Source organism: Athene noctua, chromosome 25, assembly GCF_965140245.1.
Source record: "Athene noctua chromosome 25, bAthNoc1.hap1.1, whole genome shotgun sequence".
Lineage (NCBI taxonomy): Eukaryota > Metazoa > Chordata > Aves > Strigiformes > Strigidae > Athene > Athene noctua.
In genome coordinates this window covers 6,739,240-6,762,318 of record NC_134061.1, presented here as the reverse complement: position 1 = coordinate 6,762,318, position 23,079 = coordinate 6,739,240, and the positions used below count along the sequence as shown (strand labels likewise).

General features: G+C 54.5%; 2 protein-coding genes and 1 gene segment (V, D, J or C); 2 read left to right on the top strand and 1 right to left on the bottom strand.

Moving 5' to 3' along the window:
- Positions 1 to 2,140: 2,140 nt before the first annotated feature.
- On the bottom strand, positions 2,141 to 5,921 carry LOC141970513 (T cell receptor alpha variable 4-like). The segment is given in 4 exon segments: positions 2,141 to 2,163; positions 2,709 to 2,776; positions 5,103 to 5,424; positions 5,870 to 5,921. Coding segments are annotated over 4 exon segments (465 nt in total).
- A 1,702-nt stretch (positions 5,922 to 7,623) lies between these two features.
- On the top strand, positions 7,624 to 14,372 carry LOC141970263 (feather keratin Cos1-2-like). The gene is made up of 2 exons (XM_074926719.1): positions 7,624 to 7,662; positions 14,034 to 14,372. The coding sequence occupies exons 1-2, from the start codon at positions 7,627 to 7,629 to the stop codon at positions 14,370 to 14,372; spliced, it is 375 nt and encodes a 124-aa protein (XP_074782820.1). The 5' UTR covers positions 7,624 to 7,626.
- LOC141970262 (feather keratin Cos1-2-like) lies at positions 13,616 to 22,800 on the top strand. Its single transcript, XM_074926718.1, has 2 exons — positions 13,616 to 13,688; positions 22,493 to 22,800. The coding sequence occupies exon 2, from the start codon at positions 22,495 to 22,497 to the stop codon at positions 22,798 to 22,800; it is 306 nt and encodes a 101-aa protein (XP_074782819.1). The 5' UTR covers positions 13,616 to 13,688; positions 22,493 to 22,494.
- Positions 22,801 to 23,079: the final 279 nt, after the last annotated feature.

Below are 23,079 nucleotides of genomic sequence, written 5' to 3'. Positions count from 1 at the left end.
CTGAGCCCAGTGTTGTAAAGAGAGGGCCCTGGTTGTGTTGACCATCATCAGGAGACTGGAGGTCATGGCAGGTGTGTGCCAGCCAGGAGGCAGAATGGGACACCCCACTGATGTCAGTGGCTTGAGGACTCATAACTCCATGTAACAGCATTGAAAGGGTAAAATTTTGGAGTGCAGAGAGAGCTGAGATTGACAGCAAGTAGAGAGGCATGAAAGTTTAATTGAAATGGAGAGAAAAACAGATGAAAGGGTTTGATATTTCTCTTCTCACTATTCTCTTCTCAGTACCAACAGTAAGAGCATCTGGAGACAATATTTCCTGTTATGCAAGAGTAGTTTCCCACATCATCCTGTTAAGACTTCTGAGGGTTTCCACGGTAGAAGAATTTGTTTCTAGAAAGCCAAGACTTACCCAGCAGTTGCCCCAGGAAGGCCGTGAGGATGAGATATCCGAGGTGCATGTTGAGACCAACCTGCCCATTTGCTGAGTGAGAGAGTCAGAAAAGCACCTCCCAGCCCCGAGATAACAGAGCTGCCGGAAACGGCTCTGTTGGGGGAGCAAAGGAAGAAGTGGGGAGGGAAACGACCTGTCCTTCCTGTGCCTGAAATGCTCCTTCTGGGTTTCTCCCTCCTCCAGCAGCAACACCTGTGGCTCCCTCAGCCAAGGGCCTTCTCAGCATCTCCACAGTGAGGGGCCCTGGGGGATCTGGCTGTGCCAGTGGTGGGAAGAGGGAATCCATTTCCCCGCAAGCAGTGGCCCATAGTAACCACTAGAGAATATTTCATGGAGAAGTTAGGCACCTGCATTTTCAAATTCCTAGTAGGCATTTGCCCTGTTCCAGAATGTGTCCACAGCCCTTTGTATTATCGCTGTGCTCAAAGAACAGTTTGACTCCATCTGGCCCTGCATCTTCCAGTCAGGTGTTAGAAGCATCAGAAAGTTCTTCTCTTTGGAAGGCTGAAGAAGGCCAGTTCTCTCAGCATCCCCTCACGTCTCGTGTTACAGAAACACAGAATTGGTACATTTGGAAGGGACCTCTGGAGCTCAGAGGGTCTACACACCACCACAGGAAGAGGCACCTAGAGCTGGTTGCAAAGGACCATGTCCAGAGGGATTTGGAAGACCTCCAAGGATGGAGACTGCTCCACCTCTCTGGGCATCCTGTGCCAGTGCTCCCTCACCATCACAGTGAAAAAGGGTTCCCTGGTGTTCCTGTTTGAGTGACCTCTGGGGAAGTTCCTCGGGGGAGTGAGTTCCTCAAGATGCTGAAAGGCCCCTGTCCGCAGAGAAAACCGGGTCACTTGAGTCATGGCTCTGGGGGGAAACCCCAAGGTGAGCTCAGTCTTTGAAGTGTGTCCCTGCAGCACCTGCAGCAGCACTAAGCCATGGCATTCACTTTCCAGGACACCCGTGATGGGGCAAACATGAAGGAAAACTGAAAGATTGGCCAAATGAGCCATCAGTCTCAGAGGTAAGGTGGTGTAAATAAGCACCTGGGTCATGTGAAATGTCATTCTGGAATGAATTACTTTGCACCCCCATATTACAAATTACTTCTTGTTTGCTTCCCCAGATGTCCTGCATTTCCTGCAAGACCCCGAACCCTCTCTCACAGCTCTTTGGGAACACCCCAGCATGAGGACAGACCTGGATTCCACCTCCAGGTGGGATCCAAATCTCATCATCCTTAGCCCGTCCAGGTGGAAAGGGGACTTCTCCTATCTCTTCCAGTACCTCACAGAGACACTTGTCTACAGGTCCCTCACGCTCTTTGCCTCCTCCTCTTTCCCTCCGGCCCATCTCTCCTTTAGACATTTCAGCCACCCACTGTCTTCCACAAAGCCTGAAATTTGGCCTCCGGCGGCCTCACTGCCAACAGCCGCTGCCATGGCCTACTGAGCTGACCCCACTCCAGTAATTAGGACATGTTGGCTGGCCACCATGGCTGCTTTGTTCAGCTCCCCCCACAGCTTCCCCACTGCAGGACAAGCTATTTGCTTACCAGGACAGACTGACTTAAACAAGAGACGTGTGTACAGAGGGACCCACTAGATCCCAGAAATGCACATCCCAATACTGCAGCCACCAGCAGTTTTCTGTTGGGCAGAGAACTCACAGGGACTCAGGGACTCCCCCAGCCTACTGCTGCTGAGTGCCCTCAGCTGGAGGAGAGGCCCAAAAAGCAGGGGGAGAACTCAAGGGGTTGAACAGAGAAAAGATTCAGTCCAGTGCCTGGCTGAAGGCTCTTTGTCACAAGTTGAGGCTTTCACTGATCTCCAGATCCAGGGCTAGGAGGACATTTGCCTTCCTTGGGTTTCTTCTGGCAAGGAGGTAACTCCACAGGAGCTGTCATGTCTCCTACCAAGAGTCCCCTTCTCCAAGAGGGGTCACTGGTGGACATTGAGGGAAGAGCAAGATTTGGACAAGTAGCTGGGACACTTCTCCTGAATAATCGCTGCTATGTCCAGCCCCTTTCAGCAGCTCAGGATTGTTCCTGAATCTGCTGTGGCAATGCACCCTCGTGGCAAGGAAGGCCAAGAGCAGCCTGGGCTGCAGTAGGAAGAGCATCACCAGCAGGACAAGGGGCCTGATCCTCCTCTCTACTCAGCACTGCTGCGGCCACCTCTGGAGTGCTGGGTCCAGTTCTGGGCTCCATGATGAACTTCTGCCATCCTGTGCTCAGCCAGAGAGAGGGGCCTGCACCCACCTCTCTCCGGGTTGGAGACAGGCCCCTTTGCAGCCCCTGATGTGCTCCTTGTCCCTCCTCCGTAGTGTCTGAAGGGAGGTAGAACCAGGAACAGCCAAAGGCGCCTGGAAACAAGAGTCTGACTCTCCTTCCCCACAGGGAGTTTCTCTCCCTTCTCCCCAGACCATGGATGAGGCCCTTCAAGGGAAATGTCTTGGGGAACAGCATGTGCTGTAAACAAGCCAGCCAGAGTCAGAGACATGACCCCTCTGTGGCAGAGGGACATCCAGCACAAACCTCTGCTCACAGACATCTTACCCACCTCCTTCCCATTACCACTGATCACCCCATCATCTGGAGGTGACACCTCTGAGAAGAGTGAGAAGAGAGGACCATGTTAGGAACTCGGGGGTGTTTCTGCCTACAGGGAGATTGGATTCCTTACAGGATGCAGTGGAAAAGCATTTGGGGACTGTGCAAGGAGTTGTGCCTGGGTTGTTTAGGGGAAGCAGCAGGGACACAGATCAGGGCAGTTTGTCCTGGAGCAGGCTTGGGAGGAGAGCTGGAAACAGGGACAAGAGGGGCTGATCCCCTGTGACCATGGGGCTGATCCATGTGCTGGCATGGCCATGCCTGTTGCTCTGCCTTGTTTGTCCCCCTGACAGTAGTTCCCTGCAAACAGAGTTACAAAGACCAGCTGAGACAGGCACCACGGCTGATCCTTCACTCTGTGCCTCAGAAAACTCTGACCATGGGCTCTGAAGGGCTGTGTTGGCTACTTGAGCCACACAGGGCTCCGAGGCAAAGAGCTGGAACCTGCAGGCTCTTCGCAGTGAAGAACTGCAGCCCATGGGAAGGATCCACGTTGGAGAAGGTCATGGAGGACTCTCTGCCATGGGAGGGACCCCACGCTGGAGCAGGGGAAGAGTGTGAGGAGGAAGGAGCGGCAGAGATATGTGTGATGAACTGGTCACAACCCCCATTCCCCATCCGCCTGTGCTGCTTAGGGGGATGAGGCACAGAATTCAGGAGTGAAGCTGAGCCTGAGAAGGGTTGAAGGGGGACGGTGCTTTGGCCTTGTTTTTCATTTCTCATTATCCTACTCTGATGTAATTGGCAATAAATTAAACTGACTTCCCCAAAGTGAGTGGCTTTTGCCTGTGCTTGTAATAGCTGAGTGATCTTCCCTTCCTTATCTCAACTCACGAGGCTTTGGTAATATTTTCTTTCCCCTGTCCAGCTGAGGAGGGGAAGTGATAGAGCAGCTCGGTGGGGCACCTGGCACCCACCCAAGGTTAACTCACCCCAGGAGCCCAGACCAGGCTTTTACAGTGTCTCCGGGGCCTCAGCTCAGAATGTTCTGAATCGTGTCAAACAGGCTCATGGTCTCAACACTGAGACACTGTGGGGAGCGCTTGAAGGTGCCCGTGACCTCGACATCCCCTTCTGCTCTTGCTGTGGAGCTTGAACTCCTGACTCCGTGGGATGACTCTGTAACGTGAGCAGAAACATTCTGAAAGGTCCCCGGCGGCCTGTAGCTGGAGGATGCAGTTTTTCATTGTATATGGGAGCTTTTACAAAGTAACAAAAAGTGCAACCCCTTGTGGCTGTTCTTTCCTAAAGAGAGATTTGCATTAGCAACTCAGCCCTGGAGTGCCGGTGGGGACGGGGCAGATGGAATCTCCCGCTCGGGGTTCCCTGGGCTGTCCTCGGGGGGAAAGCCCGGAGCCCGAGGAGGGGCCCTGGATGTTCCGTGTGAGCCGAGGGCTGCCCGGCTGCCCGTGGGCAGGAGGAGCTCTGCTGCACCGGGAACCTCCTGGGTGCACTGGTTTCTTCCCCGCCCCGTGGCTAACTGCCTCCGTGGGACGTGCCGGGAGGCTGTTGGCGGTACGAACAGCCTCGGGGGGAGCCCTTGGGGCACGTGGCCGGGAAGGGCAAAAGCTCCGGGACTCTGTCCCCCGGGCGAGGCGTTTGTGAGCCGGAGCTGGGCGGCCCTTAGAGCCCGGCCCGAGGACGCCCCGTCGGGCAGCACAGCCTGAGCCCGTGGGGAGGCAGCAAGAGAGCCTGGGGGAAAGGCCGCCCTGCCCTGCCTGCCTCGGCCAGCCCGGCTCCCTCTCCCCGGGCAGCGCTGCCCGAGCGCGGCTCTTCGGTGCCCTCAGGAGCACAGACCCGCCGCGGCCGTCAATGAGAAGAGGTGCTGAGGCCAGGCCTTGGCTCCGGGGGGGGCCGGTGGTGCCGGTGGCGGTGGCGGGGCCGGGCGGGCGGGGGAAGCGGCCCGGGGCCCGGGGCCGGGCGGGGCCGGGCGGGGCGAGGCGGCCCCGGCGGGCGGAGCGGCAGCGCCCCCTGGCGGGCCCGCCCGGGGCTGTCCCCCCGCCCCCGCCGGCCCCGCCCGGCCCCGCCCGCGGCGGTTCGTGCCTGGCCGCAGCCCCGGCTCCTCTCCCCGTGTCTCCCAGCGCGCAGTAATACACCGCCGCGTCCCCGCGCCGGGGCCGGGCGAGCCACAGGGCGCTGGACCGGCGGTCTGCCGCCACCGACAGCCGCCCCGGCGGGGCCTGCAGCTCCTTGGAGCCTTTCAGAGCGAGCGCCAGGAATGCGGGGGCTCGGCCCGGGAGCTGACGGTACCAGAGGATGTAGTCGGCGATCTTTGGGTTGGGGTCGGAGCAGTTGATGGCGACGCCGGTGCCCTCGCTGGTCTCTGCCGACGGCTCCTGCTGCACCTGGGCTCTGCCCGCAGCCACTGCCGAGGAGAAAAGAAGAATCACTTTGCTTCAGCTGAACGTGTCGTGCAGCGGGAGAGGGGAGAAGGGGACACTTCACAGATGGTGGGGGTGTGATCTGAGAACACAGGATGGAGAGACCGTTTCTCGGAGAGTGGTGGTTTGGGGACAGGAATGTATGAGGGAGGTTTGGAAGGACAGTCCGAGTGAGGAAGAGGAGAAGGGGCTGAGGAACAGAGATTGGCTGGGAGAGAAGGAGAGATGCATGCATGCATGCATGGATGGATGGATGGATGGATGGATGCAGAAGTGGAGTAAGAAAATAGAGAGGGAAGCTGGGAGAGAATGACCTCGTTGGGGGCAGAAGAGTGGACAGAGAAGGGAATAAGGTTCAGGAGGAGCCGGAGGGCCAGAGGCGAGCCCCGCTCCCTCACCCGACCCAGCCCCTGTCCCAGCCCCGCGCACCCAGGAGCACCGCGGCCAGCCCCGCCAGCCCTGCGCCCCGGCCCCGCCGCATCCCGCCGCTCCGCCGCCCGCGCCTCGCTGCCCCCCGCCAGCCCCGGCTCTCTGCTCCGGCCGCGGCGCCTCCTCTCCGCCGCCTCCGCTCCTCTCCGCCGCCGCCAGCTCCGCCCCGGGGCTGAGCCCTGCGCCGGCGCCGCTCGGGCTCTCGCCCGGGCTCCGAGCGCTCCGCGGCTCTGCACCGGCACCGCTTTGGCTCCCGGGAATCCCACTCTCTCCCTCCTCCGCCAAGGGCTCCCCGGCAAGAAGAAGCCTGCCCAGCGCCAGCTGCAGCCTGGGGCAGCACCAGGGCCTTGGCCCAGCACATGGAGCCGCTTCCCAGAGCTGGCCCCGAGCTCAGCGCCTGCAAACAGCAGCCACTCACCTCCTGCCCGGGGCAGGGAGGAGGCTGAGAGCCTCCCTTCAGCTGCCCCTCTGCAGGCCGAGCACAATGCCTCCGAGCTGCTCTGGAGCACAGGGGATGGCAGGCCCAGGGTGACATGGGCGTGCAGGGTTCAGGGAGGGCAGGGGACAGGGGGAAGCACAGAGGCCCCGTGGACCTGAGCAGGGACCTGCAGAGCTTGTCTGGATCAACCCCGCCTGGAACAGTTCCCGTTAGTTCAGGCCGCTCCGGGGTGGAGACTGCAGAACCTACAAATGTCCCTGTTCCAGAAGCCTTGATATGTTTTACAGCTCCTCCACATTCTACTCCATCTTCTCTCTTTCCTTTGAATTCTTATTTTCTGGATCTGCTGGGAACAATTTGTCTGACAGAGATCAGTGTCTGCCTGTTGCCTGTGGTTGGGTGTCACCCACGAACTTGCAGGAAATTCTGACCTTCCCACTACTTGCAATGTTTCTGAAAGACTGTAGTATTGATCGTCCTGATGATCCCTGAGAAAGCCCATCAGTAATTGTCTGCCAGCTGGGATTTGCACCACTCGTCACAACTCTTTGACCCTGGCAGTGCAGACAATATTCCACCCACGTTATCATTCTCTCACTGAACACATTTCTCACAAATTTCATCTTAAATTAACTGTGAGAGAGGCATTCATGTTTTGGTAAACTCTAGGTACACACCTCCCTTATGCATCCACACAAACCCATCAGCTTACAAGTAAGCACAAGGAAAGTACATACATGGGGACAAAAGGCACCATGGACACTGCTGAGGATCCCTGGGGACTGGGCAGTGTCAGGCAGGGTGGGGACAAACCCCAGCAGCACAACACCTACACCTGGGGAGGCAACAACAAGTGACCACGGAGGTGAGCTGAGGAGGGAGGCAGGCAAACATATGGACACGGTATAACTTCATGGGTGGGATCCCACGGCATCCGTCTGAGGAGGGCTGGAATTTCATTCTAATAACACTTCAAACAGCCCCACCCGAGCGACCCAGGCTGACATCACTCGCCTGCTCTGGAAACATCCAACACTTGAGCTGAGTCTTCTGCCTGCACTGCTGCATTCCTGCCCTAGAAATCCTGGGGCCTTTCATCCCAGCGCTCAGAACAAGCCTCCACTGGGCAATGGGCATGGCACAGACCTGGCAATGAAAAGGAGCAGTGCAGGAAAGGAAAGCACAGCGCATATCATTAGCTGCGATGGTTTGCATTCAAGATGAGCTTGTCAGAAAATGGTTACCTCTGCAAAGGGTGCCTCTGGTCCTGCGGCAGTGAAGGGCAGGTATAAAAGGCAGCCCAAGTCCCTGCTCTCTCATGCCCTTCTCTTGGCTCCTTCTGCTTGGGAACCAGGTGAGTCTGAAGCCCCTTCTCCTCCTCTTCCATAGGGAGATCTGCACTTGGGAGACCTCCCAGCTGATATTGCTCTGTCCTGTCCTGGGGTCTGGATCTTCTTGTCATGACAAAGGGAAGTGGGAAGAAGGTTTGTTGAGAGAGAGGCTGCAGTGCTGAAGGGATTTTGATTTCCTAGTTAGGAGAGAGCCTCCCTGGGACAGGCTGCTCTTCATAGGACAATGACGACTGTGTGGCTCCTGGCAGAGCTTCCATCTCCCACACAGCAGTGGCCTTGGCTCCTTGGTGACAGGGTAACCAGGCAGCTCCTCACCCACCCTTGTGCTCTGCTTCGTCCCTGCTTCTACCCAGGTGCACCTCCACCCTCAGAGACATGTCCTGCTACGACCAGTGCCTGCCATGCCGGCCCTGCGGCCCGACCCCGCTGGCCAACAGCTGCAATGAGCCCTGTGTCAGGCAGTGCCAGGACTCCACTGTGGCCATCCAGCCCTCCGCCGTGGTGGTGACCCTGCCCGGCCCCATCCTCAGCTCCTTCCCACAGAACACCGTTGTGGGCTCCTCCACCTCCGCTGCCGTTGGCCGCATCCTCAGCTGTGACGGAGTGCCCATCAACTCTGGGGGCTTCGACCTCTCCTGCATTACCAGCCACTACTGTGGCAGAAGGCGCCCCCCCTGCTAAAGGGGCTGGCAAAGCCCCATGGACACACCTTGAGGAACTCAGAACATGGTCCTGGGCAGAGGATCAACATTTGGATCTTGTTTTCAGGATAGTTGAATGGTTTTGCCTTTCTTTCCATTTTCTTTGTTTGCTGCCTCTCCCCTCACACACCCCAGCACCAGCTGGGTAAGGTCCATCTATCTCCTCTCCCTCCCTGGGACAGGCAGACAGACATCACGCAGGAACTTCTCTACGGCCAAGGACTGCAGGGTCTCAGCTGCCCCTGGGGCTTTCTGTGCTGCTGACCTCCACTTGGAGGGACTTTGTTTCCTTCTTTTGACTCATTAAAGTTCTGCTGCATTCAGGCCTGGCCTCCATGTGGTCCTTCCCACTGTGGACACTGCCCAAGCTGCCAAAGGAGAAGGGTGTTGCTCTGGGTGGAAGGGGGTGAGGGCACAGGGAGACCTTGCCTTGTTGTGTCTCTGTGCACAAACGCCCAGAAAGGCAGGAGGCTCTGAGGGGTCAGCAGCCCCATCAGCTCCTCAGCAAGAGCCTTCCTCTTGCTATGGCTGGAGCCGCGCTGGCTTGTGCAGGGGCTTGGCTTTGGGCTCTGAAAGGTGATTTGCTTTGCACAATGGCAAGAGTGGTAAAGGAGGGAACAGCCCTTGGGATGGCCCAGAGCTGCTACTCCACCTTCCTCTGCCCTCCACCACTCAGTCTAGGCCCACGGCCAGCACACCTGCACGGGACTAGCAGGGAAAAGTCGCCCATGCTGCTGAATGTCTTGAGGCTGGACATGGGAGCTACACCTGTGGGAGCTGCGGGTAGTCAGCACAGAAATGGGGACAGTGAAACAGAGTATTTCTGAGGGGATCTAATTGCTCTGAGACAGAGTGTGCAGGAGAACATGAAGATCGGTGAGGACAAGGGTGCTGGGTGCACTTCCCAAGAGAGCTGTGGGTAGGTGCAGAGCTCTTGTCTGCTTCATTGGTCCATCCAGAGAGTTTGTGCTCAGGAATTGCTGCCGATCTAGGGACAGTTGATGTAATTTTATGTACATGTCATTCCTTCTGATCAGTGGAAATGTCTCTCAGCAGCCACTACTCTCTCATATGCTGTTTCCTATATGAACCTCCAGATGCACTGACAGAAGTGTCCAAGTGGAAGAATGGAAATCCCCACACCCCTGTCCTTCATCAAGAGGGAATTACAGCTCATGAAGCACAGCTCAGAATAACAGAAGGAAAGAAGCTTTATAATGGCATTTCATTTGCATGTCTGAAATCTTTTTTCCGAGTCATGGTGCTAATATCCATCATTATCATCCCATATCGACCTCCTGTGCTACCACACTAAACCTTGTAATGAGCAGAAGGTATTTCAGGTCCTTGGCAATGATGATCCTGTCTGCAATTGTCCTTGTAGAAGAGGGAGGGAAGGCATTGTTCCTGACAGATGAGTAAGGCCTTTGGCCAAAGCACTGCCAAAGTGCTGCTGCTGACTCCTGGCATGAGCCCTGGTTTTCCAGCACAACGATAGAGCTCTTGGAAATGTAGGAAAAGAGCTCAGGATCCATGGAATCTTTACATTTCAGCCTAAAGACGTTTGTGCAGAGGTTGTTTTTTACAGAGCAGGAGCTGTTCTTTACACCACGCTTATTCCTGTGCTGTACACCTTGATTTACACCCTGTGATGCAAGGATGTGAAAGTTGCTGGTATTTGTTCACTGTCAACGCTGGACAGTTTCTAGTGATAGACAGGTGAAATGATGACGAGATCTGTTTCCATTTGAATTAAACACTCTAAAAGCCTGACTGACACAAATGGGGTAATCCTTGCATGGATGGGATGCACACAGTGCCCTGTGCCCTGGCAAGGGGTCATCACATTGTACTGTGCTGTGGGAGTGACTGAGAACTGCTGTGGGTTGCCCTGGGAGGTCACTGATCTTCCCTCCTCCAAAACCACCTGGACACGGTTCTGGGCAACTGGCTCTAGGTGGCCGTGTTTGATCAGGGCCCTTGGACCAAATGACACCCAGAGGTCCCTTCTGACCTCAACTGTTCTGTGATTCTCTCATTCTGGGAGAGCAGCTGATGTAGAGCAGCTCAGGGTTCCCAGCATCTGCAGGGATGTAAGGTTCCTATACTATCCTCTCCTTCTCTGTAGCTTTCGCACTAATTAATGACATTCTAAGGAATATTTGGAAGAGGCTGAGTGCCTCTTACTGGAAACAGACACTCTCATTTCTGGTGCCCCAGCCTCAGTGTCTGCAGTCTGTGGGGAGTCTGGCTTGTCCCAGGGACACCACTCTCTGCTGCTGTGTGAATACACCACTGAGGCACCATTTCCTTTCCACAACAGGGGCCAGTCCCCCACTCTTGCATCTCCCTTCATGAAGTCACTAAGAATAGCTGAGAGCATCTAAGGCTCTAAGAATTTTCTCACTTGTGATGTGGGGATTCTTTGTGGCTGCAGCAATATGGATGTGCTCTAGTTATTACCTATATCCCTGACACACAGACCCTGGACACAGAAAGGCTCAATGCCTGGAAAAGCCATGACAGCTTCGTCTCTGACTTTTCTAGGGAGAAAACACCTGAATAAAGCCCAGTCAAACCCCTGATCTCCCTAAAGCTGATGGCAATGGCAGGAACTGATTAGTTAGGCCCTTAACTCCAGGGCCTGAAGGACTTGCCTAGGACTTGTCTTGGCAAGAGGCTGAGAACTGGCATTGAACTTCCTGGTTGTCAGAGCTGTGTGTGCACGTTCATGCTCACATACATGTTCTTCTGGCTGTGCTCACGTGTCCATTTGCACATACGTGTGTCTGTGTGTGCCTGGGGCAATGCACAGGCAAGCAGGAGTGTGCACAAATATTGGCTGCGGGTCTGTTTGTGCACATCTGTTGATGAGGGCGTATGTGTTTTATCACATGCACGTGCCTTCATGCAGCTGAGCACGGACGGGTGTGACAATGGTCTGCAGAGATGTAAGTGTGTGGGCACAGGGGGGTGTAGGTGTGTGCTTTTATGCGTGCACAGCACTGTGCATGAACGTGCAAGTGTATCTGCACAGCCATGGGTGCAGGAGGATGCATATATGTCAGCATGTGTGTGGAATATCTGTGTGTACGTGTTGGTTTGGGGGGTGGCTGTGCCTGTGCCTGCTCGTGGGCTCCTTTGGAAACCTGTGTGCACACACCTCTTTCTAAGTGCTCAGATATGACACATGTCTCTGTGTGTGCATGCCTGTGTGTGTGCGTACCTCGGTGCGGGTATAGGTGTGCGTGTGTGTGCACACGTGAGCGTATGTCAGCAGTCTTGCTAAAATCCAGGTACAGCTGAGCCAGTGCCCCTCCCCTTCCCCACAGAGCCAGTCACCTCCTCACAGAGAGCAATGAGGTCGCTCAGGCGTGATTTGGCCTCAGTTAACTCATGTCAGCTGCTCCCAAATCCCTTCTTTCCTTTCATGAGCTCAGGAACGGCTTCTGAGAACATTTGCTCCATCTCCATTCCAGGGACTGAGTAGAAACTGTCCTGTCAGCTCCTTGAAACGCCTTTAGATGCCTCCCAAGTGATGCCATTGACTTGTGTATCGCCAGGTGAGAGTAAGAGCTCCTTCGGTGTTTATTCTTTTACTGTGGGTGCTGCTTCATTCCCAGAGAGGTGCGGGAAGGTTCCGGGGTGTGGTGGGCCGGAGGATTAGCACTATCAGTAAACACTGAGAAGAAATAGGCATCGAGTACCTCAGCTTTATCCCTTGGTCATTTGTCACCAAGTCCCCTGCCTCACCGAGCAATACATAGCCTTCCTTTTGCTGCCAATCGGCTCAGAGATAATTTCTTGTTTCCCTTCACCTCCATTACCAGTTTCCACTCCAGCTGTGCTTTGGCTTTTCCTGACTCGCCGTTCTGCACCTTGCAGAGACCATCCTTGTGCTCTGAGGAGGCTGTCTTGAAGGTTAACCCCCTCTCCCGGGACCCTCTGTGCTCCAGGGCAGTTTCCCATGGCATCCAGCCAAGCAGGAAAGTCCCTGGTGAGACTAAGCCGTGCTCTTCTCCAGTCAGGGGCGCTCATCCTCCTGTTTGTCCTGTCAGGCCTCTGAGCATCCTGAGCTCCACAGTCTCCTGGACAGTGAGGGCAAGGCTGCCCTTGACCTTTACATCATCCAACAGTTCTTCCTCATTTGTGAGCAGCAGGTCTAAGAGAGTCTCTGCATTGCCTTTTCATGGATTTCCTGCATCAAATATTTGTCTTTCATACACACTAGACATGTTCTGCTTTGCTTGTGCCCAGCCATTTTCCTCCTGCAGTAGATCCTGAGGTGGTCAAAGTCACCCACGTGTACCTGGGCTTTGGACTGTGACTATGAGGCTTTCCCCAACTGCAGAGCCTGCAGACCCTTCCCGCAGTCACTGAAGACATCAGCTCACACACGGGAATTATCCCACTCCAAAGCAGATGTGCACGGCAAGCGGAACGACTCCTCTTTCTGGAAAGCACTGACCCTGCCCTTGACCCATGGTGGCCTCTGAACTCCCCAGACAGCAGAAGCTCACAGCAGGGCCAGCCTGCCTGGTCACATCTCCATGGCTAGCTTCATCATGTGATCTGGAATGAACCCACAGTCTGTCCTGCCAGCGCCTACAAGCACCTCCATCCCATGCCTAAAGCCCACATCCATGTCCACGGTACTCAGGGACAGACAGAGAGCAGGGAACGGGCTTTTGTGGGAGTGAACTGGCTCAAGCTGGGCATGTTACTCTCATCACCTGCATCTTCTGCTCTCAAGAAGCACAGATCAGTCTTCCCTCAGACACACGGAACCCTTGAAAACAGGGCTTGGAGGAGATGATTCTGTCAATTCCAAGACATCTGTGGACAGTGTAGACATCTCTCTTAACATCTTCAATCTCCTCAACTAACTCTTAATGACTAGAGGTCTAGATTTGTTTGTGTGTGTGCGTCTGTGTTCATGTGCACATGTGTGTGTTGTCTAACCCAGCTGTTTACTCTACCTTGAGTGTCCTTTAATGGACTCCTCCAGGATGTAAGGAGTTGAATGTCATGTTGATGTGTTTTGCTCCGCAAATGATGGGGCTCCCATCATTTCACACAAAAGATGCCTTAACTGGGGAATGTACTTTGCATCAAGCAGGAAACGAAAAGACAGTGATTCCGGAAGCCAAAACACAGCCCATAGCATTAGGTGGGATGTTTTCCATTCAGGATGAGCTTGTCAGATAATAACCACCTCTACAAGGGATGCCTCTGTCAGCCTGGGGCAGTAAAGGTCCAGCATAAAAGCCAGCAGAGCTCCTCGCTCTCTCATCCACTTCTCTTGCCTCCTTCTCCTTGAGAACCAGGTGAGTCTGAGGTCCCTTCTCCCTCTCTGCTTTCTCACAAAGGAGGTCTCACTTCAGTGAACCTGCCAGCTGAGACCGGCTTTGTTCCATACCAGATCTTGGGGCTGCTTGTCATGGAAGAGGGGAGCAGGGAGAGGTTCAGCTTGGAGGGAGGCTGGGGTAGTACTGAGGAGGCTTCTGTACTCAGGGGTAGAGAGTAGCCACATAGGTGCTGCTGGCTTTTTCTGGACTTGGGCAGGATGAGTCCAAGAATCCCTCATACATCTCTGCACAGCCTCATACTGCAGTGACAAGCTGCTCATCATGCATCCCCATATATTTCTTCCCCACTGACCTATCTTGCAGGTGCAAATCAGGTCACAAGACATGTCCTGTTGCAAACCGTGTGTGCCCTGCGAGCCCTGCTGCCGGCCCTGCGGCCCGACCCCGCTGGCCAACAGCTGCAATGAGCCCTGTGTCAGGCAGTGCCAGAGCTCCACCATCGTCATCCAGCCCTCCCCCGTGGTGGTGACCCTGCCCGGCCCCATCCTCAGCTCCTTCCCACAGAACACCGCTGTGGGCTCCTCCACCTCCGCTGCCGTTGGCCGCATCCTCAGCTGTGATGGAGTGCCCATCAACTCTGGGGGCTTTGACCTCTCCTGCATTACCAGCCGCTACTGTGGCAGAAGGTGCCCCCCCTGCTAAAGCCACTGGTGACAGCCCGCACAAGGACCCCAGGAACCCAGAAGCTCGTGCTGGACTGAGGACAGAGCTCCTGGCCAGTGATTTCAGGGAGGCTGAGCATCCTTCCAAGGGAGGGCAGCTGTGCCTCTCTGGTAACATGGCCAAAGTCTAACTCCTCTGCCTTCTCTTCCCTCTCACCTCTTTCTTCTCTACTGTTCTTCTGGCCTGTAAGACCCCCAAAGTCAATCTGGGGAATCTGGTGGCCCCTCTCCCTCTGTGCTGATGGATCCCTTCTGGGATCTCTACCATGGCCAATGGACACAGACATGTGGCAGCTGCTGGTGGTCTCCCTGCTCTGGCTGCCTCCTCTCAAATTGAACTTGTTTCCCTCTCTCAGAATCATTAAAGCTTGCTGCATCCCAGCCTCTGTCTCCACATCATTCTTTGGTTGGTGGACATTTTATCGAGTTGTTGAGGAAGAAAGGCATTGTCTTGACTGGCGGGGTTGGGGCGAGAAGTTTCATCATTCGGAGAGGAAGGGGAGGATGGGACACATGGCAGTGGGGCACCTTCTGGCATTGTCACCTGGAGCTGAAGATGACATCCTGGCCACTGACACTTGGGACCTCCTGGAGAAGGATCTTGACCTACATATCCCTGCGTGCAGGGGGGAAACAGAGCTGCCAGGAGAGAGCCGATGGCAGTTGCCCCAGGAAGGCCATAAGGCTGAGATACTGGAAGTGCTTGTCAAGACCAACCTGGCCATTTGCTGAGAGAGAGAGAGTCAGAAAAGCACCTCCCAGCCCCGAGATAACAGCTGCCAGAAACGACTCTGTTGGGGGAGCAAAGGAAGGAGCCTGGAAGAGAAATGATCTGTTCTTCCTGTGCCTGAAATGCTCCTTCTGGGTTTCTCCCTTTACTGGAAGAAACACCAGTGGCTCCCTCAGCCAAGAACATTCTCAGCATCTCCACAGTGAGGGGCCCTCGGGGTCTGTGGGTGTCCCAGTGGTGGGAAGAGGCTGTTCCCGGTCAGCTGGCAGTGGAGTCCTCACCCCCCCAGCTAGAATCACCTGCTCTTCTGCACAGCCCCTGCCGGGCCATCTGGGAGGTCAGGGGTTTCGCATCGTCCCCTGAGGTCCTTCAGCTCTCTGGAGACACTGCTGTTTCTTCTGGGAAGAGAAGTCTCCTCTGTTTCTCCCAGGTCTCCCACTTCTTTCCTCAACAAAGCTTCTCCCCCAAGTCCCCAGAAATATCAGATGAGCCCTGCTGTGCAGCAGCCCAGGGGCTTTGCCTGTGTCCTGCTCTGCTGGTATAAACTACAGACTGAGAGGAACTTGCCTTCAGCGTGGCAGCTGAATGCCACAAAACCAAAGGCAATAAAGAGAACAAATTCCATAGGGAAAAGGGCGATGGGTCAACAGGAACAGGATGAGGGATCAGTGGGTCACCCCCCTACACACACAGGGAGCCCATCGGGCACCCCCTGGAGCGCTGCACTGCGAGGGGTGGGGTACAGGGCAGCCCTGCACCCCAGAGCTGAAAGGGCATGCAAAGGGATGGGGGGTGGGCAGGTGGAGACCCCTGCTGCCACCCCCTTCCCAGATCAACTCCCGAGTGATCCCATCCACTAGTCACAACAAAGATAACTTCCTGTTCATTTTGATTAAGTCTCATATAGTCTTTGCTCCAGTAAACCTCCACAATGAGGTGAATAACGATCCAGGTAATGATAATGGCAACAATAAGCACATTCTCGTGGAAGTGCTGTACCTCTTCATGCTGTAAAATAAGATTTCCAGAGAAGTGGAGGGTCCTTATTTCAACAGAGCCTTTCCCAGGTGGAGAAGCAGGCTGAAGCTTACCCTCCCACAAGCTCCTGAGATGGATCTGCTTTCTGAGGCTTTGCAGCAGACGTAAGAGCTGTACAGGAAGATGAGGATTTCTGCAGTTCGACTGAGAGGAGAAAAAGAGTCATAATCCTCAACCGGCAACTGTCCTTGCTGACCCCAGGGCCACATCACTGGCAGTCTCTCCTTCCTTTATGTTTGTGACTCCTCTCTCAACATCCCTAATACTTTCTTTGTCTGACTTTCTGCACCTGGCTCCATCATAGGGTCTGCCCCACACCTCCCTCAGCCCGCCTCTAGGATGTAGCTCTCTGACACCTGAAGAATGACACTCCAAGCCCTGCAGATCCCGACTGTCCCGTTTAAATCCTCCAGGCAGAATCAGCTTTCGCCTCTACCCAAACCAAAGCACCTCAGGGGCCAGTGGATCTCCCTGCCTGCCTGTAGTGGCCCACAGTAACCAGAAGGTGATTGTTCCTGGAGGAGTTAGGGATCATCCGCATGGCAGCTGACCTGAGCAGGCACGGACACGTGCTGTGATGTGCCCTAAATATCACTTGGCGCTCAGCAATGATGCCACAAACATGTGGCACAAACCCTTGGTCCTCTGAGGTAAACGCTACGTGTATTGGAGCCCTGCTTCCTGAGAAGGCCCGACATCGCCTGTTAATGGGAAGTAGAGGATAAATCTGTTTTCTTTTTGCTTCCGCACACAGACCTTTACTTTGCTTTGCTTACATTAAACCAGCTTTTCTTTTACCCACAAGGGGTTGGGTTTTTTTCCTATCTTATTTTCTTTCCCTCCCAACAGATATTGTTTATAGGCTTAATTCATAGAGCACAGGAGCTCTAGGAACAATTCTGACAGTTCCACGCAGTATGCACAGGTGCTCGAGGAACAGTACTGACATTTTAAGCATCTTAGACAGGCTAGGTAACGAGAAGCTAGACATAGATTAACTGTATGTTAAATAGAACATTTTGAGTCTTTTCTCAGAAGTCTAGAAGTGAATTATGATGAAGATTGTTCAGAAGATACGTAACCATGATGACCAAAGACTGCATCAATGAGCAGTGGTGTCCGAAGAAGAATTGGTACAGAATGATGAGAACTACTTGAAACAGTGGAATACAGTGGACTCTGGAAATTGATGATGAATTGAGAGCTGAAAGTTCCTGGAAAATCACCAAAGACAATTTCTGTTGTATGTTATATCATGTATATAGGGGGTGATTTTGGGAGCTGTTGCCACTCACTGAGGTGCTGGCTCCACTCTGAACTCTTAATAAAGCAAGCCTAGAGATAGCCACAGTCTGGTGAAATCCTTTAACGGTGACAGAGCGACTTGGTGGGTACCTGGCTCAATGCCAAGGTCAAACCACCACACCTATACCCTCTGATGTCACGCAACACTCACATTTGTTCGTCCCCCAAACACCAGCACGGGCCCTCAGCCCATCTAATAGCCCTGCCTGGAGCCTGGGCCCTCTCACCCAGCACCTGGGGCTCCTCCTTCTCTCTGGCTAGGCCAGCCTGATGTTCACTAGCAAAACGATGTGTGAAATCACCCACTGCCACCATCATCCCCACACTCTTGCATCCCTCAAACCTTACCATGGCTTGGTAATATCAGCCTGTCTAGCAGCCATGAGCGGGCCCTGGGCTCCCTTACCCACCTCTGTCTCAGACTTTAGATACAGATTTCTGCCCACTCACTCAAATATGCTGCCAGTTCCACATACGCACCCATGACCATCAGGGTCATTTCTCAAAGAAGAATGAGAAACACGCTGAGGTCCCTCCAGTCACTCGTTCCTAGACCTGCCACGCGTACACGTGCAGTATGTTCCCTGCAGTTGCTGACAGCAAGATGTATGACCCCTCGGCCAGGTTCTTCCTTCTCCAGTTGCTGGCACCCAGACCTTGCTCACACTCCAGTCCCTCCAGATGCTGGCGCAGAGGGTGATAGGCCCTGTGACCTGTGACCCTTCTCCAGGTGCTGGCACTTAGATCTTTCAGCACACAGCCTGGTGATTCAGCTACTGGCCCCCAGGCCTGCAATCCCTATGGGCATTGGTTGCTTGTCCAGTTACTGACACCCACCTCTCTCTTTCACACCAGTCTCTCCAGTTACTGCACTCAGACCTTGCAGCACTCACACAGGGGAAAGGGAGTGAAGTTAGTCAGTAGGATGGTTAGAAAACCATTTCACAAGACGTGGGGACAGTAGTGATCAGGCACAGGCATCATCCCAACATGTGCCCTGACTGAGCCCTGCTTCTGTGCTGTTGGCTCCTTTGTCCTTCCTCCTCTCTACCGACTCCCCTTGCTCCTCCCCAGTCCCCTCTTGCCCACCACCTTTGACCCTTCCCCTAAGCATTCCTTCAGAACTCTTGTCTAGTCCTGCAGGACCCCCCTGAAACACCCCAAACCCTCATGTTCCTCGAGTCAATTCTTGTCACTTACAAAGCTCAGCTTCAAGCACTTCAAAGCTTCCCCTGCAGTTCCCTGATGGCCCATCAATTAGAGGCTGAAGAGCTCTGGTCTCCCTCCTTGTCTCCCTCATCACTTCCTGAGGGACTGCTGTCATTGTGTGCCTTGATTATCACTTTTCCTTTGACTTGTTCTTCCCTTTGAAAGGGAAGAGGACTTGATCAGACAGCCCTAATGAACTGGGTGCTTTCGGCTTTCAAATGCCCTGACAGGACCCTCTGGGGAAGTTCCTCAGGTGTGCAACTTCCTCAAGAAGCTCAAAGGCTCCTGTCCCCTGAAACAATTGGTTCTCTTGAGTCAAGGCTTTGGGGTGAAACCCCATGGCAATTCTGGGGAGTCCCTAGAGCTGAAAGAGGCCTGAAAAGCAGGGGCACAGCTCGAGGGTTGAACAGAAAATCTTGTCCAGCACCTGGTTGATGGGCCTTTGACACATGTTGGGGCTCTCACTGATCCCCAGATGCAGACCTAGGAAAACATCTTCCTTCTTCTGGCTTTTTTTTTTTTTTTTTTTTTCCCAGAAGATTAAACCACAGGAGCAGTCATGGTTTTTGGCATGAGCCTCCTCCTCCAACGGCGGTCATTGGTGCATGCAGAGGAAGAGTAACATTGGGAAAAGCAGCTGGGATATTTCTCCTGAATAATCGCTGCTATGTCCCTCTCATTTTCAGCAGCTCAGGATTGTTCCTGAATCTGCTGTGGCAATGCACCCTCGTGGCAAGGAAGGCCAACAGCAGCCTGGGCTGCAGTAGGAAGAGCATCGCCAGCAGGACAAGGGGCCTGATCCTCCTCTCTACTCAGGGCTGCTGCGGCCACCTCTGGAGTGCTGGGTCCAGTTCTGGGCTCCCCAGTACAAGAAAGAGAGCTGAATGAGCCCAGCAAAATGGTGCAGGGACTGGAGCATCTTTCCTATGAGGACAGGCTGAGCGGGCTGGCAGTGTTCAGCCTGGGGAAGAGAAGGCTCGAGGGGGATCCTGGCAGTGTCTGTAAATACCTGATGGGAGGGAATGAAGAAGAGACTCTTCTCAGCAGTGCCCACTGACAGGAGCAGAGGTAGTGCACACCAGTTTAAAAACCCAACCTAACACGGTCCTGGGCAACCTGCTCTATCTGACCCAGCTTGAACAGGGGCTGCATGATCTCAGAAGGTGCCTTCCAACGCTACCAGTTCTGTGATTCATTGCAATATGCCCAGATTTTCTCCCTGCTGCACAGGCTGGGCAGGCAGAGACCCAGCCTCCCCCCCGCGCCAGGGGGCAGTTCCTGGGCAGGCTGAGCTCAGAGCTACACCCAAGCAGTGGTGGGGAGGGAGTCGCTCCCCAGCACACACCCTCCCCTTCCTGCGCAGTGCTGCACGCTGAGGGCACAGATGAGGACTCGGCACGCAGAGACAGAGAGCGCTGTCCTGGAGCTCGGCATCCCCCACGTGCAGAAGCACCTGGGAGTCCTCTCAGACAGCACAGAGGAGAACCTCCCTGAATCCACACCAGTTTTGTACTCACTCACCCCCAGCAGCATTGGACGGGACTGCTTTGGGAGCTGCTGGTACCAGTAGAAGTCTGGGTTGGAATCGCTGGTGGAGAAACCCAAGTTGAGTGTTGTGTGGTGTCCTGCCTGGATGGTCCTTTCTGGAGGGCACTGGAGCACAGAGTCCTTCTGCGTGTGACGCGTAAAGCCAGACGGGAATTTCAGCACTCCCTGCATTGACCCATCCTTCTCCTGATGATTTTGGCCATTCCTACACGGGCTGAAAGCATTTTGTCAAACGTGTCTGGGAGAGGAGTTTCCATCTCTAGTGTTGGACTCTAGCCTAGCAGCTCTCTCTTTCTCAAAACACCTGTGCAAAACAACCCCTAGAAAGGCACTTGTGAACGCTCACAGGGGTGTGCAGAGTCTTACTCCTCCCTCCATTCCCATCACAGCTGACATCTCCCTGACGATTTTCCATTCCCACCTGCGGTCCCTGCTCTGCCTACAGAATCCGTCCCAGTTCCCTGCAGAGTCACAACTCAAATTTCCCTTTCCAAGGGGAAAGGAAGGAGTGGCTGTGATGAACTTCTGCCATCCAGGGCCCAGCCAGACACAGGGGCCTGCATCCACTTCTCTCAGAGTTGCAGACACGCACCTTTGCATTCCTCCTTGTCTCTCGGTAGTGTCTGAAGGAGGCAGAAGCAGGAACAGCCAAAAGCATCTGGAAGCAGGAGCCTAACTCCCTGTCCCCACAGGGATTTTCGCTCCCTTCTCCCCAGAGCACAGATGAGGCCCTTCATGGGAAATGTCTTGGGGAACAGCAGATGCTGTAAACATCCCAGCCAGAGTCAGAGACACGACCTCTCTCTGCCTGGAGGTCATCCAGCACAACCCTCTGCTCCACTGACATGTCATCCTCATCTCTCCAGGTAGCACAGATGACTCTGCCTGGAGATGACACCTCTGAGAAGAGTGAGAAGAGAGGACCATGTTAGGAACTCGGGGGTGTTTCTGCCTACAGGGGGATTGGACTCTTTATGGAATGCAGTGGAAAAGCATTCGGGGACTGTGCAAGGTTGTGCATGGGTTGTTTAGGGGAAGCAGCAGGGACACAGAAATGGAAGGAGCAAGGCAGTCTGTCCTGGAGCAGGCATAGGAGGAGAGCTGGAAGCAGGGACAAGAGGGGCTGATCCCCTGTGACCATGAGGCTGATCCATGTGCGGGACTGGACATACTTGTTGCTCTAGCTTGTTTGTCCCCCTGCCAATAGTTCCCTGCAAACAGAGTTACAAAAACAGTCTGGGAAATGCAGCAGGGCTGATCCTTCACTCTGTGCCTCGGAAGCCTCTGACCACGGGCTTTGAAGAGCTCTGTTGGTTACTTGAGCCACACAGGGTTCCCTGGGGATTGCCTGGAATCTCTTTCCCAAGGCGTCCTTCCAGGTCTTTCTAAGCTCAGACCTTCAGCCCTTCACAACTAAAGGAAATGACCATCAGGGTGAGCTAAGGAGGAAAGGAAAGAGATGGACAAGACGTGGCACATCCTCATACATGGGAATCCACTGCATCCAACTGAGAATGTCTGAAGCTTCTTCCTGGGAATTCCATTTCAAAAGAGCCCCGACAGAATGATCCAGGCTGACATCATTTGTGTCCTCTGGAAACATGCAGCACTTAAGCTGTCTTGTGCCAGCACTGCTGCATTCCTGCCCTAGAAATCCTGGGGCCTTTCATCCCAGCGCTCAGAACAAGCCTTCACTGGGCAATGGGCATGGCACAGACCTGGCAATGAAAAGGAGCAGTGCAGGAAAGGAAAGCACAGCCCATATCATTAGCTGCGATGGTTTGCATTCAAGATGAGCTTGTCAGAAAATGGTTACCTCTGCAAAGGGTGCCTCTGGTCCTGCGGCAGTGAAGGGCAGGTATAAAAGGCAGCCCAAGTCCCTGCTCTCTCATGCCCTTCTCTTGGCTCCTTCTGCTTGGGAACCAGGTGAGTCTGAAGCCCCTTCTCCTCCTCTTCCATAGGGAGATCTGCACTTGGGAGACATCCCAGCTGATATTGCTCTGTCCTGTCCTGGGGTCTGGATCTTCTTGTCATGACAAAGGGAAGTGAGGACCAGGTCTGGTTGGAGAAAGACTAGGGGACGTTTGGTTTATGAATTAGGATAGATCTTCATTGGGCCAGGCTGATATGTGTGGGTCTTGTCAAAGTTCCATCTCCCCAGTATGTACTGGCCTTGGCTCCTTGGTGACAGGGTAACCAGGCAGGTCCTCACCCACCCTTGTGCTCTGCTTCCTCCCTGCTTCTACCCAGGTGCACCTCCACCCTCAGAGACATGTCCTGCTACGACCAGTGCCTGCCATGCCGGCCCTGCGGCCCGACCCCGCTGGCCAACAGCTGCAATGAGCCCTGTGTCAGGCAGTGCCAGGACTCCACCGTGGCCATCCAGCCCTCCCCCGTGGTGGTGACCCTGCCCGGCCCCATCCTCAGCTCCTTCCCACAGAACACCGTTGTGGGCTCCTCCACCTCCGCTGCCGTTGGCCGCATCCTCAGCTGTGACGGAGTGCCCATCAACTCTGGGGGCTTTGACCTCTCTTGCATTACCAGCCGCTACTCCGGCAGGAGATGCCCCCCCTGTTAAAGGTGCCTGGCATACATAGCTCTTGGGAAGTCTCCCTAAGATCTCTGGACATGGTGCTGGACAAAGGATAAATCTTCAGGCCTTTGCTTTCACAGGAATTGAACTTCTCCAGCTCCTCCAGAAGATGATGGCAGGAAGGGGCCAGCCTGTGCTCTTTGGAAAGATGGCCTATGTCTTTCCTTCCATTTTTCCACTTACCTCTTTTTCTCTCTTTTCATTCTTCTGCTCCCCTGGACTTCAAGGCTCTTCAAAGCCATCCTGCACTCTGCAAGAAAGGCA

Coding starts and splice junctions, on each gene's coding strand:
- LOC141970263 (XM_074926719.1), top strand. CDS start 7,627: ATGCCCTTCTCTTGGCTCCTTCTGCTTGGGAACCAG. Junction 7,663..14,033: donor TCCTTCTGCTTGGGAACCAG/GTGAGTCTGAAG, acceptor CCTATCTTGCAG/GTGCAAATCAGGTCACAAGA.
- LOC141970262 (XM_074926718.1), top strand. CDS start 22,495: ATGTCCTGCTACGACCAGTGCCTGCCATGCCGGCCCTGCGGCCCGACC.